General features: G+C 33.3%; 1 protein-coding gene across 1 annotated transcript in view; it reads left to right on the top strand.

Moving 5' to 3' along the window:
* USP34 (ubiquitin specific peptidase 34) overlaps positions 1 to 17,323 on the top strand; it is a 143,194-nt gene that overhangs the window by 97,314 nt on the left and 28,557 nt on the right. The window contains exons 39-52 of the mRNA XM_008570133.1: positions 1,468 to 1,532; positions 1,615 to 1,690; positions 1,779 to 1,826; positions 1,954 to 2,019; positions 4,264 to 4,344; positions 6,042 to 6,127; positions 6,796 to 6,964; positions 7,058 to 7,132; positions 8,294 to 8,445; positions 13,760 to 13,808; positions 13,893 to 13,997; positions 14,075 to 14,119; positions 15,188 to 15,292; positions 16,384 to 16,531. Coding sequence (XP_008568355.1) covers positions 1,468 to 1,532; positions 1,615 to 1,690; positions 1,779 to 1,826; positions 1,954 to 2,019; positions 4,264 to 4,344; positions 6,042 to 6,127; positions 6,796 to 6,964; positions 7,058 to 7,132; positions 8,294 to 8,445; positions 13,760 to 13,808; positions 13,893 to 13,997; positions 14,075 to 14,119; positions 15,188 to 15,292; positions 16,384 to 16,531 — 1,270 coding nt within the window. The remainder of the gene's footprint in view (positions 1 to 1,467; positions 1,533 to 1,614; positions 1,691 to 1,778; positions 1,827 to 1,953; positions 2,020 to 4,263; positions 4,345 to 6,041; positions 6,128 to 6,795; positions 6,965 to 7,057; positions 7,133 to 8,293; positions 8,446 to 13,759; positions 13,809 to 13,892; positions 13,998 to 14,074; positions 14,120 to 15,187; positions 15,293 to 16,383; positions 16,532 to 17,323) is intronic.

Below are 17,323 nucleotides of genomic sequence, written 5' to 3'. Positions count from 1 at the left end.
TATTAGACAAATTTAGACCTTGCTCTATGAGGACCCAACAAATTTAATGACAACCAGCTCACTTGTGAAGTAAAATGAAATTTTAAATAAAATCTTATTATTATGATGTATGTTGCTTATTTACATCAGTATTTCTCAAACTTATTTGTCCTTCTTTATATTGGACAAACTTATTGGACTCCTTTATATTCTTAAAAATTATTGAGGACCTTGAAGAGTACTGTTTTCTTTTTAATGTGGTTCTTAATATAGTTATATATATCAGTGTTTAATGTTATTAGAAATGAAAACAGATTCTTAAAACTTCTGTTCGTTTAAAAATAACAAACCCATTACATGCTACCATAAATAACATTTTGTAAATAATACATATTTTCCAAACAAAACAATTTGGTGAGAAAAGTAGTCCTGTTTTACATTTTTGTAAATCTCTTTAATAGCTAGTTTAATAGCTGGATTCTTAACAGCTTCCGCATTTGGTGCCTAGGTCTGTGATTTCCCAAATATCACTGTTTCCAGAGTAGTGTAGTGAGCTGTGGAGGCAAGTATAGGTAGTTGAAAATCTTTATTGAAGATTAAACGGGAAAAGTAAGGGAGGAATTAGTAAAGGGTCATGAAAAATGATCACATTGTATAATGTTGAATATACTAATTATCCTGACTTGAGCATCACATATTGCACATAGGTATTGATATGTAACTCTGTACCCCACAGATATGTACAATCAACTATGTTACAATTAAAAAAAAAAAAAGATTAAAGATAGGGTTGGAACCTTCAGCTCAAAATGAACCTGCTATCTAAATTCCAAAACACACACAGAAGTGTAATGCTAAGAAAGACAGCTGGTACTGTCAGTAATGGGAACATAAATTTGTTCTAGGTAAAAATAATTTTATGGAACTGTCTGACAAAAGACTTAAAACATGTTTAGGGTATTCAGAGAGGTGAAGGAACACAAAAACAGCAGTGTGATCCTACAGGCCTAATGCCACAAATAATCATTTTTTGTGATTTTTATAGAGTAAAAAGAGAAATCACCTCATTTAGGTCCACCAACCTGAATTAAATTTTTTTATTTTGCCAACTTTTAAACATAAAACTTTCTTTTATAACCTGTTCTTATCAAAATGCAACATGACTTATGTTTTATTCATTTGTATACTTGCTCTTCAGACAGATAGGATTTCAGAATTCTTTTAAAATCTTTATAAATACATTTAAAAACCCACAATCCCTTGAGGTAGCCAGATAAGTAATGATAAAATTAAAGTAGGTTTAATAACTACTTTTCTATTCCATATACCTGGGAAAAAATCAGCATGAATTTTAAGTACATATATTTTTTGTTTCTTTCTTTTATGGTTTTTTAGAGCATGTCTTTTTTTGGTCTGTTAAAAATATTTGGTAAAATGTAATGAAGTAAACTGCTTTCTGATATTTAATGTTAACATTTTTTTCTTCAGTGGATTTGGCATGATAACATGCAGTTTCTTCAAGACAAAAATATATTTGAACATACATATTTTGGGTAAGTGTGGTAAATTTAGTAGATTTTTTTTCACACATTTAAAAAAAATCTTGTTAGAATAATTTTTTTTTTTTAATTCTAGGTTTATGTGGCAGTTGTGTAGTTGTATTCCCAGTACATTACCAGATCCTAAAGCTGTGTCCCTAATGACAGCAAAGGTAATAAATAAACTTTAGATAATTTTGTCAAAATTTATTACTTTAAAATAATTAAGTCTTTTTTGCTTGATTTTATCTTTTCTTACAGTTAAGTACTTCCTTTGTTCTAGAGACATTTATTCATTCAAAAGAAAAGGTATGTGGGGATTTTTTGTGGGTTTTTCTGTTTGTTATTTTTATCAGAAATCTTTTGTTATCTGTGCTATTATCTTTGGCTCAAAAGTCCTTGTGCCTTGACTGACTTCTCTCTTTTTCTTTTTTAGCCCACAATGCTTCAGTGGATTGAACTGTTGACTAAACAATTTAATAATAGTCAAGCAGCTTGTGAGGTGAATAATTCAACAAACAATGCATAGCTTAAGATTGTTTATTTTGTTTTTCTTTTATTCTTAGCTGAGATGCCACAGCAAAATTGTTTTATCTATTATAAATTATAGGGAACCCAGTGTAACTTGTTTCTAAAATCATTTGATAACCTGGAAAATTATAATTTAGGTATCAAAACCATTACACTGATTAAATAATCAAGTTATTTTGAAATCTTTGGGTTTTTCCTCCCCTCATGTAATGGAAGGAAAAAGTACAGAAAAGTTAAAAGGCTCTTCCAGATATTTTTAACTACTTTTGTTTTGTTTTTGTTTTTCCAGCTTTATTGAGGTATAATTGATAAGTGAAAATTGTATATAGTCAATCTGTGCAATGTAATGAATTGATTTACATATACATTGTGGAATGATTACCACAGTCAGATTAACACATGTGTTACCACTTTGTGTGTGTGTGTGTGTGTGTGTGTGTGTGTGTGTGTGTGTGTGTGTGTGTGTGTGAGTGGTGAGGACATTTAGGATCTACTTTCTTAGAAATCAAGTGAACAGTACAGTATTATTAACTATAGTCACAATACTGTATATAAGATGCCCAGAATGTATTCATCTTATAACACAAACTTTGTACATTTTGCCCAATATCTCCTCATCTCCCCGACTCCTGTCTTAAGGACTTTTGAATGTTACTTGAAAATACTTTAAAACAGCTATCTTTTCTCCCCCTCAAAAAAAAATCCACATATCCCAATAGATCAGTTTATCTCCCTTCATTTTAAGAGAGATGCATCCCTAAGAATAAGCTTCTCAAAAGTAATGACAACTTAATCATATTGCCATCTTAATATCATTTATAATTTTTGATTAGCAACCAAAGAGGTATAATCCTCTCTAGGAATGCATGTCGTATGAATTTCTAGAGGCGGGAGATAGTATAGTGTGCAATAGATGAAATTAAGAAGGTCATCTAATTATACCTTTTAGCAATGGAATAAAAGAATGTGGTCATTGGAAATTTCAAGCACAAAGGTGTAACTTTTTAAAAACATTATAATGAAAATTTGGGAATAGCATAAAAGTAGAAAGGTTTTTGTTGTGTGTGTTGGTTGCTTTTTTTTTGGCTGGTGTGAGGATCTGAACCCTTGACCTTGGTGTTATAACACTGCACTCTAACCAACTGAGCTAACTGGCCAGCCCTAAAAGTAGAATGGTTTAAAGAATTCTCATATACCTATTACCCAGCTTTGACAAATAATATTGTTAATTAGTATTAATTCTTTCATTCTTGTTTCATCTATTCCTACCCTCCATTCCTTTTTTTTTCCCAGTTGAAGTATTTTTAAGCAAACCCAGAAACCCATATGCATCCATAAACGCTCAGTATATATATCTCTGACAGATGAGAATTGTTAAAAAGTATATATTTTTAAAGGGCCAGCTGGTTAGCTCACTAGGTTAGAGCATGGTACTGATAATACCAAGGTGAAGAGTTAAGATCCCTTACTGGCCAGCTGTCAGAAAACAAAAAGTATATCTATAACCACAATTTCATTCATTCTTAGTAAAATTAGAAATTATTCCATGTCACCTAAAACCCAGTCTGTGTTCAGTTTTTTCTAATTATCTCAAAAATGTTTTTTTCAGTTGGTTTGTTTTAAGTTACTGTTCAGACAAGGTTCACATTTTGCATTTGTTTATCTCTTAAATCTTTCATCTGTAGTTGTTACTTTCTTTTTTTCCTCCATGCTGTTTTGTGTCATTTGTTCTGCAGGATTTTCCATATTCTTTATGTCTTTGACTGGTTGCATCTTCCTCGTGTTACTTAACATGTTCCTCTATTCCCCTCCCACCTTGTGGCTATTTGATAGATCGAGAGGGTTGATTAGCTCATAATTTGTTTTTAAACAGAAAGAAAATGAATCATACTCATATTATTAATAGGAACAAAAGTTTCTACAGTGTGAAATTTATGAGGACCAAGAGGAAAATGCTATTCCATTTTATTTATGTTAAAGACCTTAGGTTGCCATGATGCAGGTAGTGTACCGTGATGTAAATGGCAGCCAAGGACTTTTATAATGAGGTAGCCCTTATTATGATTTAAGATTTTAGACTTTCTAACAATTAGAGAAGTTTTTTGGTAAGAACTTAAAATAATTGAAATATCATCTATAAGTAAAATCCTTACAATTTTTGTCCTGTTTAATAAATATTGGTTGAGTGTTAAAATCATGCTCTATTTTCTTACAGTGGTTTTTAGACCGCATGGCTGATGATGATTGGTGGCCAATGCAGATATTAATTAAGTGCCCTAATCAAATTGTGAGACAGGTAAGGAAAAACGTATTTGAAAAAAGAAGTGGCTTTCAATTTAATTATTTTAAATTTGCTTGCAAATATGTCTTAACCTAGCTTTGAAAATAGTTTGACAATATCTCCCTCTTACCAGAAAAGTCATTTTGCTATTGTTTTCTCCATCGAGGGATTAAAATTATGCACATTACTCATAGGAAGATAGGCTTCCTATTCTTTCAGATTCTACTCTGAATGCTTTATGAGTTATATTGATTCTTTTTCAAATCCTTAGATGTTCTAACCATGGTAGAGAACTGTAATGGCCTAGAAAGTTAAATGAGTAGGATGTAACTCATATCTATGACAGGGTCTAAACTGTCACATGAATCAGTTTGTTTTCTTAAATCATTGGAAAAATTAGATAAGGAAAATGTAAATATTACTTTATAGTCACAAGACAAAACCAAAAACTTAATCTGAATTATGCCACTTTCCAGTAGTTATGGAGATATGATTCTTACACCATAAAATTCATACAAACTTTTCAAAGTGTAAAATTTAGCAGTTTTTAATATATTCACAGAGTTGTGCAACCATCATCATTATCTAATTTTAAAATATTCTTCACCCCAAAAAGAAATCCCATACCCATTAGCAGTCACTCCCCATTTTTATCCTCTTCCTTCTCCTCAACCCCTGACAACTACTGATTTACCTTCTGTCTGTGGATTTGCCTATTTTGACCATTTCATATAAATGGAATCATATAGTGTGTGGTCTTTTGTGACTTGCTGCTTTTATTTAACAGTTTTTTCAGGGTCTGTCTGTGTTATAGCATGTATTCATACTTCACTTCCTTTCTTTGCCAAATAATGGATATACCATATTTTGTTCATCTGTTCATCAGTTGATGAACATTTGAGATGTGTCTTCTTTTTGGCTATTTTGAATAATGCCGCTCTGAGCCTTCATTTATAAGTTTTTGTTTAGATGTACGTTTTAATTTCTTATGGTTATATACTTAGTAGTGGAATTGCTGGGCAATGTGATCACTCTTATGTTTAACGTTTTTAGGACTGCCAAACTGTTTTTCACTGGGACTGCACCATTTTACATTACCCCCAATGATGAGGGTTCCCATTTTACCATATCTTCTTCAACTCTTGTCTTTTTCATTTTAGCCATCCTAGTAGATATGAAGTGCTATCTCATGGTTTCAGTTTGCATTTCCTTAATAACTAATGATATTGCACATCCTTTCATGTGCTTGTAGCTCACTTTATGTCATCTTTAGAGAATCCCTGGTCATTTTAATCCATGTTTCTTTCGAATAAACTTAAATCATATTTTCTTCTAGCCATTGACCCTCTGATAAGCAGCTGCCCTGCCCCATTCTATTCTTCTGAAGAAGATAGATGCTGAATTTTCTTTTCTCTACATTTCTACTAGCTAAGAGAGTTTTGTGAAGCTTTGTTTTTGGTAATCTGTGTTAACACTGAAACCTACAGTTTGTTGGGTTTTTTTCCCAAGTCATGAAACTGAATGTTGTTTTTCATGCTCATTGCTTCATGTCTTCAGTCTGTAGTTGAGACTCCAGGGAAGCTTTAGAATGTCAAAAGATAATCTGGGAAAAATATAAATTGGTGGCAGAGAATTTTGTGTCGTGTTAATTTTTCAATATCTTTGTTACCTGATGTAAGTTGGCTTTCGGATTGTTGTCTTTTCTTTTACAGATGTTTCAGCGTTTGTGTATCCATGTGATTCAGAGGCTGAGACCTGTGCATGCTCATCTGTATCTGCAGCCAGGAATGGAAGATGGGTAAGAAATACTTTTGGAACATCTAATTTTTAAGTTTTTTGATGATCTGCCTACAAAATATTTTTAAATATTCACACTGAAATATTTAGGTTTTTCTGTTTTTTTAAAAAAATCTGTAATGATGTAAGTCAAGAAGAGACTGTAATAATGAAAGTCAAGAAGAGAAAACAGGGCTGGCTGGTAGGCTGAGGTGGTCAGGGCACAGCCTTATAACACTAAGGTCACAGGTTCACATCCCCTTACTTCCCCCTCCACTTACTTCCCCCAGTGGTCAGCTTCCCCCTCCACTGCCCCCCCAAAAGAAGGGAAACTATTTTTTAATTTCAATTTATTTATTTTTGATGGCTTACTGGTATGGGGATCTGAACTCTTGACTTTGGTGTTATCATCACCACACTCTCTCAAGTGAGCTAACTGGCCAGCCCTTTATTTTACTTTTAATTGAGTGCATCTGCAGAATCCTCTACAAAGGACTTTATGGCATGGTCTTTTTGTTTGGAATGATTTAGTCACAGTAATTGGAATCCAGCTACCTATTTTATTGTAATTGATATTCATTATTACAAAGATAAAAGAGCTAAATTTAGGGTTTTAAAAATATTTTCCTCCCAAACAATATTTAGCCCCATTCTCTCTATATGGTCTCTAAAATATATTTGTCTTTTTAGGTCAGATGATATGGATGCCTCAGTAGAAGATATTGGCGGTCGTTCATGTGTCACTCGATTTGTGAGAACTCTGTTATTAATTATGGAACATGGTGTAAAACCTCACAGTAAACATCTTACCGAGTATTTTGCCTTCCTTTATGAATTTGCCAAAATGGGTGAAGAAGAGGTGAGGCTATATTTTATTTTTTGGATTATATACCAATTTTCAGTATTTTAGAACTTAATTGTTTTATTTTATATTTTTAAATCAATTTTTTAGAGCCAGTTTTTGCTTTCATTGCAAGCCATATCTACAATGGTACATTTTTACATGGGAACCAAAGGACCTGAAAATGTGAGTAAAATTCTATCTTATTTCAGGGATTAGGAGGCCATGTGTTCAGTAGTTTGCATAATGCAGAGTCATGAGATTTTAGAACCTTTTAAAGTCCCTTCCAGCCCTCATATTAGATAATATTAAGCATGTAAGATTAATTGATCTTTTTAATGGAATTTTAATATATATAGCAAGAGAAAGAATAATCAAGTAATAAATTCCACTGTTAAGGCCCTGGAACAAAGCAAATGAATTTTGACAAATTAGCCACCATCTACTTTTGGGGTCTTATCAACAGTCTGTTTTGGTGAACATTTTGGGCATTCATTTTTTAAGCCCTTTGCTGTTAAGTTTGTCAGAGTCTTCCAGGAATTTAAGTAGGTGGTATATTAATATTAAAGTATTCTATGAATTTTGTATTGCCTGTAACAGCCACATTCGATTGCGTGATCTATTTGCACACATATTTAATCCTTAACACTAAGAGAGAAGTACTATTTTTATCTCCTTTTTACAGATGAGGTATTTGAGGCTTAGAGAAGTTAATTTGTTTTAGATTGCAGTGAGTTAGGCTTTGATCCTTAACTCAGACTACCGAATTAAGTCTCTTAACTACTATGCTGTAATGCTTTGAAGAATATGGACTGGGATTATTTAATTCCAGACTATATGGCTACCTGTTTCAACTCTTCTTCTTTTGCTTTGTTAGATGATAAAATCCTTTCAGTCTCTTGCATTTCAAAGCCCAAATGAATATCTTTTTGAAATATCTGTTTGGATTATCTGGAAACTTCAAATAAGGATTTCTTCTTTTCTGCAAACTGGCATTTTTATTAACTCTGAAATATTATTTTATCATACTCATAATTTTTTATCTTGATTTATCTTCCAAGGGGCTTGCTTACAAGAAAAAATAATTGTTAAAGGATTTGTCCCTTTAGGTAAGGTAAACAGTCATTGTTGAGGATCACTGTTCTATACAGTTCTGCTAATTTAGTCTAAAATTGTCCTCAATGTGGTTTAGACTATTTTAAGTTAGGGTTAGACCTTTGAGTGGTTGTTTCTCATGATACATGATCCTGCCACGGTCTACCCTGGATAGTTGTATGAAACAGGTCTTTGTTCTCTTGATGATTTTCAAACTAATACTGTATTGAAATTAAATTTTGTTCCACTTAGCCTCAAGTTGAAGTGTTATCAGAGGAAGAAGGAGAAGAAGAAGAGGAGGAAGAAGATATACTCTCTCTGGCAGAAGAAAAATACAGGCCAGCTGCCCTTGAAAAGATGATAGCTTTAGTTGCTCTTTTGGTTGAACAGTCTCGCTCAGAAAGGTGAAATGTTTCAACATTCAAAACGCTTAAAGCATGTTTGGTCTTATTCTTCTACTTAGTTTCTTTGGTCTTATTCTTTTATTTACTGATTTATTTTGGCGCTGGCCGGTATGGGGATACAGACCTTTGACCTTGTTATAACACTGTATTCTCACCAACTGAGCTAACTGGCTAGACTGGTCTTATTCTTTTTACGTAACTGTTTTACCGATATGAATTCAGTACCTTTTATTACAAAATTTATTTTAAAAAATAACACTGTTCATAAACTCATGTGGTATAAGAATTTCAATCCTTTCTACGAGACTCTTACTTGGTTTCTGAGTCATGTTAGAAATAGTCATTGAAAAAATCTACAGTAAAATATCTAGCAAAATTATATGAGCATTCATCCTTTAACCTAGCAACTCCACTTCTAGGAATCTGTCCCCAAAATGCAGAAAGACATATGTGCAAAGCTATTTACTGAAACAGTATTTCTAGTAGCAAAAAACTAGAAACAGTCAAATATCTATCAAAAGAGGACTATTTGAAAAAACAGGGCATCCACTCAATAGAGGACTATGTCACTGAAAAATAGAAATATGGAATTTATGTGTACTACCATAGAGAAATCTTTAGTATATTAAGTGAAAAAAGCAAGGTGGAGAAAAGTGTATATGGTCTGCTACTTTTTAAGAAAGGGGAAGCTATCAGAGAAGGTGATAAGAGTGTGTGTGTATATATAAAACCAGTCCTCATTATTTATGGATTTCTCTATTTGTGAATTCACCTACTTGCTAAAATTTATTTGTAATGCCAAAATTAGCACTTAAGGAGCTTTTGCAGTTATTCACAGACATGTGCACATGCAGAGCAGTGAAAAATTTGAGTTGCCTGACACTTTCCCAGATGAAGTCACTCACATAAGGCAACAATCTACCTTCTTGTTTCAGTTTTCATATTGTAAACAAATGTACTTCCCATGGTGTATGCTGTGAAAATTTTTCAAATGCTTTTGGCTTTTCGTTAGTGATTTCACTGTTTAAAATGGCCAGTCAAGCATATTACTGAAGTGCTATCCAGTGTTCCTAAGCTAAGAAGGCTGTGATGTACCTTAGGGTAAAAATGCATGTGTTAAGATAAGTTTCATTTACATATGAGTTACAGTGCAGTTAGCCATGAGTTCAATGTTAATTAATCAACAATATATATTAAATAAAGTGTCTTTAAACAGAAATACCCATAAAACAAGGTACTGTTGATCAGTTGATGAAAATGTGACCAAAGGCTAGCAGGAACCTGATTGTGTATTTCCCCTAAGAGCAATGATTTGATATTTGCTAATTCAGTGTTTGCAGCACTTTATAGAAGATAACTACTACAAATATCAATACTTTAACTATAAATCAAAAAGGTTTCTTTAAAAAATGGTTTCCAGGGCTGGCTGGTGAGCTCACTTGGGAGAGCATGGTGCTGATAACACCAAAGTCAAGGGTTTGGATTCCCGTACTGGCCAGCTGCAAAAAAAAAAAAAAAGTTTCCAGTAAATGGAAAGAAAACAGGTTGAAGGGACAATATTTTGTTTTGTAGACTTAACTTTGGAATTATGTAAATGTTTTGTATAATTACAAATAAATGAATAAGAAGCAGTTCCTAAAAATCAAAAGCACAGTGAAATAAATGTATATAACAATGTATGAGGGTACATCAAGAAGTTCATATTAAGCAGGTGGCATACCCACAGGAGAGAAATTAAAGTGACCTTGAACCCAGTAACTATTAATTCCTGGTGGGATGTATATGAAGGACAAAAAGAATTACTAAATTATTCTAAACTGTTTTATAATTATATTGTTAGTAATTATTCTGAAACTCTTATGTGTATATTATAGTATAAAGCAAATAAGTAGTTATGTCGTTAGAAACCAAGATTTTCAGCAAAACAAAAAAGAGATACAAATATCAAATTGTAAGATTTTTACATAATTTCTTTAAAACTATTTTTGAATTGGAAATATCAGTATGAGTTTATGGAGTATTTTGTCTTTTTTTTTGTGACCGGTAAGGGGATTGTAACCCTTGGCTTGGTGTCGCCTGCACCACGGTGAGCGCACTGGCCATCCCCATATAGGATCCGAACCTGCGGCCTCGGCGCTCCCCGCTGCGCTCCCAGCGCCGCACTCTCTCGAGTGAGCCACGGGGTCGGCCCGTATTTTGTCTTAAAGAAACAGAAAATGTATTACTTATCTCTGCTTTCTGAAAAGGCCTGGAAATCCTATTCAACCCAGAATCAGTGGGTATCCGTGGCATCCAGATTGTGGTCTCTAGATATCATTTCCACTGAAAGAATTTGGGTTCCTTGGAGAAATGGCCAATTCTGGGTCTTTGGCAAGAAATGAATGAGTAGCCTGGAATGTTTTGTCATTTTGGAAAGCAGGGAGGCTACCTAAGACTACTGAGGTCATGTTGTTGAAAGTACTGAAGAGCCAACTGAAGGAGGTTTCTACTGGTCATAGATTGGACAACTTGAGCATCAATAAGAAGAATAACTGCAATGGACTTTGAAACACGTGTTTCAAAGTCATTCATTCAGAGATGTTTAAATCTGAGTTCACAGTGATTCCTAAAAAGAAAATTTTAAAAGCTTATTGTCAACCTTTGGAATGTACTGGGAAATCAAATCATTATTTTGAAAACTGACGAATAAAAGAAACAGTATTAAGTATCAAGTATACCTCGTGGCAACCAAATGGTTGATACAGGGAAGTGCATCATCATAGAGGTATTTGATCTAATAAATGGAATAGGACTATTGGAATTAGAACTATTTTGCAAACTCCAGATGAAGTAATAGATCTAGACAATAATCATCGTTGGCTGAAAAAGTTACAAAAAAGACTAATCTTTCATCGTGTGCCTCCTCGTGAAAGTCCACCTACAAAATATCCTTGATTAAAAAGTCAAACTTAGATCTAATCAAGTCTCTAGGCCTACCTATCAGTTTACAGAGAATATAGGGACAAAGGGACATATTAAAACAACACTACAAGGATATAATCAGCAAAATATAAATGTGGGAAACTGTACAGAACTTATGATCTGCTTTCTTCAACAGATAAATTGCAAGATAAAAACAAAGTCGGAGGAGGAACCAATAGATAAAAGATTTGAGACATTTCAACCAGTTACAACAAAGGACTTTCTTTGGATCCTGATTCAAACAAATTAACTATAAAACACTTTTTTTTAGAAACTTGATGAAATTTGCACGTTGGCTATGATAGGAATTATTGATTTATTTTAGGTGTGAATAATGATATTGTGGTTGGTTTTTAAAATTTGTCTGTTAGAGTGGTGGGAAAATTGGACATCCATATGCAGAAAATGAAACTGGACCTGTACCTCTCACCATATACCAAAATCAACTCAAAATGGATTAAATACTTAAATATAAGACCTGAAACCATAAAATTATTAAAGAAAAATATAGGGGAAACACTATAGGTAATAGGACTGGGCAAAGACTTTATGAATGAGACCCCAAAAGCACAGGCAACAAAAGTAAAAATAAGTAAATGAGATTATATCAAACTAAAAAGCTTCTGCACAGCAAAGGAAACAATCAATAGAGTGGAAAGACAACCTACAAAATGGGAGAAAATATTTGCAAACTATCAGATAAGGGATTAATATCCAGAATATACAAGAACTCAAACACATACAGTAAAAAAAAAAAAAAAAAAAAAAAATCCAATTAAAAAATGGGCAAAGGAAATGAATAGACATTTTTCAAAGGAAGACATACAAATGGCCAATAGGTACATGAAAAAATGCTCAGCATCATTAATTATCAGAGAAATGCAAATCAAAACCACATTGAGATATCTCACCCCAGTTAGACTGGCCATTATTAAAAAGACTGGGAATAACAAATGTTGGCGGGGATGCAGGGAAATGGGAACTCTTCTGTTCTGTTAGTGGTATTGTAAAATAACACAGCCATTATGGAAAACAGTATGGAAGTTTCTCAAACAACTACAGATAGAGCTACCATGTGATCCAACAATCCCACTACTGGGTATATATCCAAAGGAATGGAAATCATCATGTTGAAGGGATACCTGCACTCCTTTGTTCATTGCAGCTGTATTTACAATAGCCAAAATATGGAACCAACCTAAGTGTCCATTGACAGATGACTGGATAAAGAAAAAGTGGTATATATACACAATGGAATATTACTCAGCTGTAAAAAAAAGAATGAAATTCTGCCATTTGCAGCAAATGGATGAGTCTGGAGAAAATTATTTCAAGTGAAATAAGCTAGACAGACAAACAAATACCACATGTTCTCACTCATAACTGGCTGCTAGGAAAGAAGGAAGGGAGAGAGGGAAGGAGGGAAGAAGGAAGGAATGAAGGAAAGAAAGAAAGAAAAGACCCCAATACATTGAACTTTGAGAAGGAGAGAACAAACCTAAGGGTACTAGAGATGGTGGGGAGGGAGGAAGGGGGTTTGGGAAGTGATAGGTCGGCAAAGGACATAAAGAAATATGATGTGTAGGAATGAATATGATAATAATTTTAAATATCTAAAAATAACCAACAAAAAAATAAATTTATCTGTTAGAGATATGAATTGAGGTTTATGAACTAAATTATAAAATTCCTGGAGTTTGCCTCAGAATTATTCATACTGAGCGAATGGGGGTACATATATGACAAGACTGGTGGTGATTTTTGTTAAATTTGAAGCTGAATGATGGGATACTTGTACTATTCTATTTTTTATGTATCTGAAATTTTTTATAAGAAGTTAAAGAAATATGCAATAATTTTAAGCTGGGTGGTGAAATGCTAGCATTTCTTGCAAGTCCATTTGATTTGAAGGGTTTCACATCAAAACAAAAACAAAACAGCTAAGTAAAATGAGAACCACCATAGTGTTTTAGTATACTAAAATATTGAGTTAGTTAATTAGAAATAAAGTAGACTTGGGCTTCCATATACTAACTCTAGAATCTTTAAAAATTGCCTTAAAAATGTTTAGTAAGCAAGTCTACCTAGCAAAAAGTCCAGAAATCATTTTATGATGGCAGGGTTGGTGAATCAACATTTTGATGCATGTCATGATGTGAATAGCTATAAAGTAACACAGATGAAAAACTTATTTCCACTCATTTTCTTTTAGGCATTTGACATTATCACAGACTGTCTTATGATGGCAGGGTTGGTACAGTTATAATTGAATCAACATTTTGATGCATGTCATGATGTGAATAGCTATAAAGTAACACAGATGAAAAACTTATTTCCACTCATTTTCTTTTAGGCATTTGACATTATCACAGACTGACATGGCGGCATTAACTGGAGGAAAGGTAAATATCTTCTCTGATGTTAGACAATTTGATCATTGCGAAAATAATAACAGTTCTTAAATGAATAACTTTTGCTTTTAACAGGGATTTCCCTTCTTATTTCAACATATTCGTGATGGCATCAATATAAGACAAACTTGTAATCTGATTTTCAGCCTATGTAGATACAATAATCGACTTGCAGAACACGTAAGTGCTAAGAAAATCTTAAAGTTTTTTTTTAATTTTAAAAAGAATATTCTGAAATCCTCCTTTTTCTGTTTTAGATTATATCTATGCTTTTCACATCAATAGCAAAGTTGACTCCTGAGGTATGTAAACATACATTAATTTGTGTTTTTAAAACTACTATCAGCACTGATAATGCTTTCAAGTGAGCCTTTCTAATTGTTCTTGAAAAAATGTTTATCAAGGTGTCTCTCATAACACAATAACGTATTTTTAAGTGTATAATTTGAATAAACTGAATTATTGCTTCATGTCTTATCACAGATATAATTTTCCCGACTAAATATAAATATCCATATAAATTCAGTATATTGAAGTGCTTAGATGCTAAGCTTTAAAGTTATTTGGTGAAGCATATATCATAATTGTGCTCAAGAGGAAAAGTAACTAGATCTCCACATATGTGGAGAAATACGGGGAAAGTAGGATTATAGTATTGTATAAAAGTGTCCTTATAAAATGGAAACGTTAAGCTACTTTAACAATACATGTCAAACATTAACATAAATTACCCCTCAGGGATCAAAGGTTGCTACAATCTCAGTTTTTCAATAGAACATGGTTACTTCATTAACAAAATTTGTTTTTGGTGTTGGGCAGATGTTGGACAAAATATACAAAATTTCAGTTAGGAAGAATAGTTTCAAGAGATTTATTGTTATAACTTGACTATAGTTAATAACAATACTTGAAAATTATAATTGAAAAGTATAAATTATTCTTGAAAAATATACTTCAAAATTGCTAAGAGATTAGAGTTTTAAGTGTTCAAACCACAAAAAATAAGTGTGAAGTAATGTGTATGTTAGTTAGCTCGATTTAGCCATTCCACAGTGTATACATATTTCAAAACATTATATTGTACATCATAAATATATATAATGTTGTCAATTAAAAAAAATTTGTTTACAAATATATTTGATATCCAGAAAAATCTGTTACTTGTGGCTCCCATGCCACTGACTTTGTATACCCTAGCTGATCCTGCTGCTTTATGGTAGTTCGACTTTGTAGGCAGGAGTATTGACTGAGCTCTACTAACCTAACATAGCAGATTTCAATGTGATGTGTAGAGAGTATTTGTGTTTCTTTTCTGCTGAAAGAGGTGGGTTCACATCATCTAAATACACAGTCATATGTGTGTCTTACAGGCAGCCAATCCTTTCTTTAAATTGTTGACTATGCTGATGGAGTTCGCTGGTGGACCTCCAGGAATGCCTCCCTTTGCGTCTTACATTCTGCAGAGGATATGGGAGGTAAGTCTTGCAGCAAATGTTTTCAGTATTTATTTTTCTGAGGATTTTATTTTTATAATACAGTCACTATCATTTTAAGCAATAGTTTCTTCTTATTTGAGTACCCCAAAATGGTTTTAGTAAGTCACAGGTCCAGGGAAGAAGAGGAAGCTTTAGTCAGAGGTTTGGAGGAAAAAAAGAATTCTTAGCTACTCTCCTAGATGTTTTGAAGACATTCTTGTAGATTCCTAAAGAAGCTTTTAGCCAGTCAAGTTCTCATTCCCTCACCCTCCCAAAAGATTCCTTGAAGACAGTAGAAGCCCTAGAAATACAAACCAAAGGTTTCAGCAATTGTTAGACAAAATAGAGGAAGTACAAACCACTTTCTTTCTTCCAGAGTTACTGCTGAGATCACACAATTTCTCCTTGGTGAGTGTCAGAAAAGCTCTAGACCAGGGATCAGCAAACCTTTTCTCTGAAGGGCCAGATAGCAAATATTTTAGGCTTTGTGGGCCATAAAATCTCTGTTGAAACTACTCAGTTCTGCTGTTTTTGCCTCAAAGCAGCCATGGACAACAAGTAAATGAGTGGGCATGGCTGTGTCCCACTAAAAAACAGGCAGCCACAGAATTTGGCCTGCAGGCCATAGTTTGCCAGCCCCTGCTCTAGATTCTTAGGATTTCCATCTTCCATTAAAAAAAAAATCTCCATAGAAGTACAGTGAGCTACTTTTACATTCTTATTTAATAGTAATATGTTAGGCATGGAATAAGAAAAGTAAGGATGAGGAACTTTAGAGAATTAAAGTACTTTTAAATAAATTTATAAATTTAAGAAAACATAAAAGTCATTGAGTTTTTATATTTGTCCTGTGTTATATAGTTCTTGGTTATTTTAAATTTATTTTGTTAAACTAATGACAAATTTTCCTGAACGTTTCCTATTGGCAAAAGGAAGTAGCTTAAAAATGGGAAAACACATGGTTGAAACTTCCTTTAAGCTTTAGTTTTCAGAAAACTACTTTAGCTTTAAGTGTTTAATGGCATATACCAAAAGTAAGTAACTGCTCATTCAGTTGGCTTTATATTCTGTTCTTGTCATTTTATTTGTAGGTGATTGAATACAATCCTTCTCAGTGTCTGGATTGGTTGGCAGTCCAGACACCCCGAAATAAACTGGCACACAGCTGGGTCCTACAGAATATGGAAAACTGGGTTGAGCGGTTTCTTTTGGCACACAATTATCCTAGAGTCAGGACTTGTAAGTCAACTATTTGGAATTTAACAAACTATTTATCACTGTTCCAAATTTTGTTTTGTTTTGTTTTTAAGGCAACCTCAATATTCCCATTGTTGTATAATGCAAAACTCTTGGAGATGTTCTTAAAAGCCAAAGTTATATTAGTATTTAGAAACTTATGACAGTGTTTTTTACAAGTACTACAACATTTTTGTTTTTGTTTTTTTAAGGATAGGAAACGATGTTCTTTCTTGGATGACATCATCACTACTACCATTTTTGTCTCCTTGCTTGATAGAGTAACAGGACATGATCAGCATTAGTGAAGGTCAGAAAGTCCTGTTTTAAAAAGTACTTCCGGGGCCGGCCCCGTGGCGCGCTCGGGAGAGTGCGGCGCTGGGAGCTAAGCGACGCTCCCGCCGCAGGTTCAGATCCTATATAGGGATGGCCAGTGCACTCACTGGCTGAGCGCGGTGCGGGTGACACCAAACCAAGGGTTGCAATTCCCTTACCGGTCACGAAAAAGACCAAAAAAAAAAAAAAAAAAAAAGTACTTCTGGAGAAGGCTAACAGTAAAATAGTAACAAAGACATAAAACAAGCTGAGAGAAAATACTGACCAAAATTATGGATAAACATTATGTTAAATGATTAACAACTTTAATGTACACAAGCAGGTAAAGAATACACAAAGATCTTTGAAGACAGATGGGTAGATATCAAAAATGGATATTTCAAAGTATAGAAAATTGCTTGTAAAGAAACATAGAATATGTTCACTTTTGATAGTTAAAGAAATTAAAATCAAAATAGT

Source organism: Galeopterus variegatus, unplaced genomic scaffold (genome assembly GCF_000696425.1).
Source record: "Galeopterus variegatus unplaced genomic scaffold, G_variegatus-3.0.2 Scaffold574, whole genome shotgun sequence".
Lineage (NCBI taxonomy): Eukaryota > Metazoa > Chordata > Mammalia > Dermoptera > Cynocephalidae > Galeopterus > Galeopterus variegatus.
The sequence above is the reverse complement of the archived record's forward strand: the minus strand, read 5'-3'. Positions and strand labels throughout refer to the sequence as shown.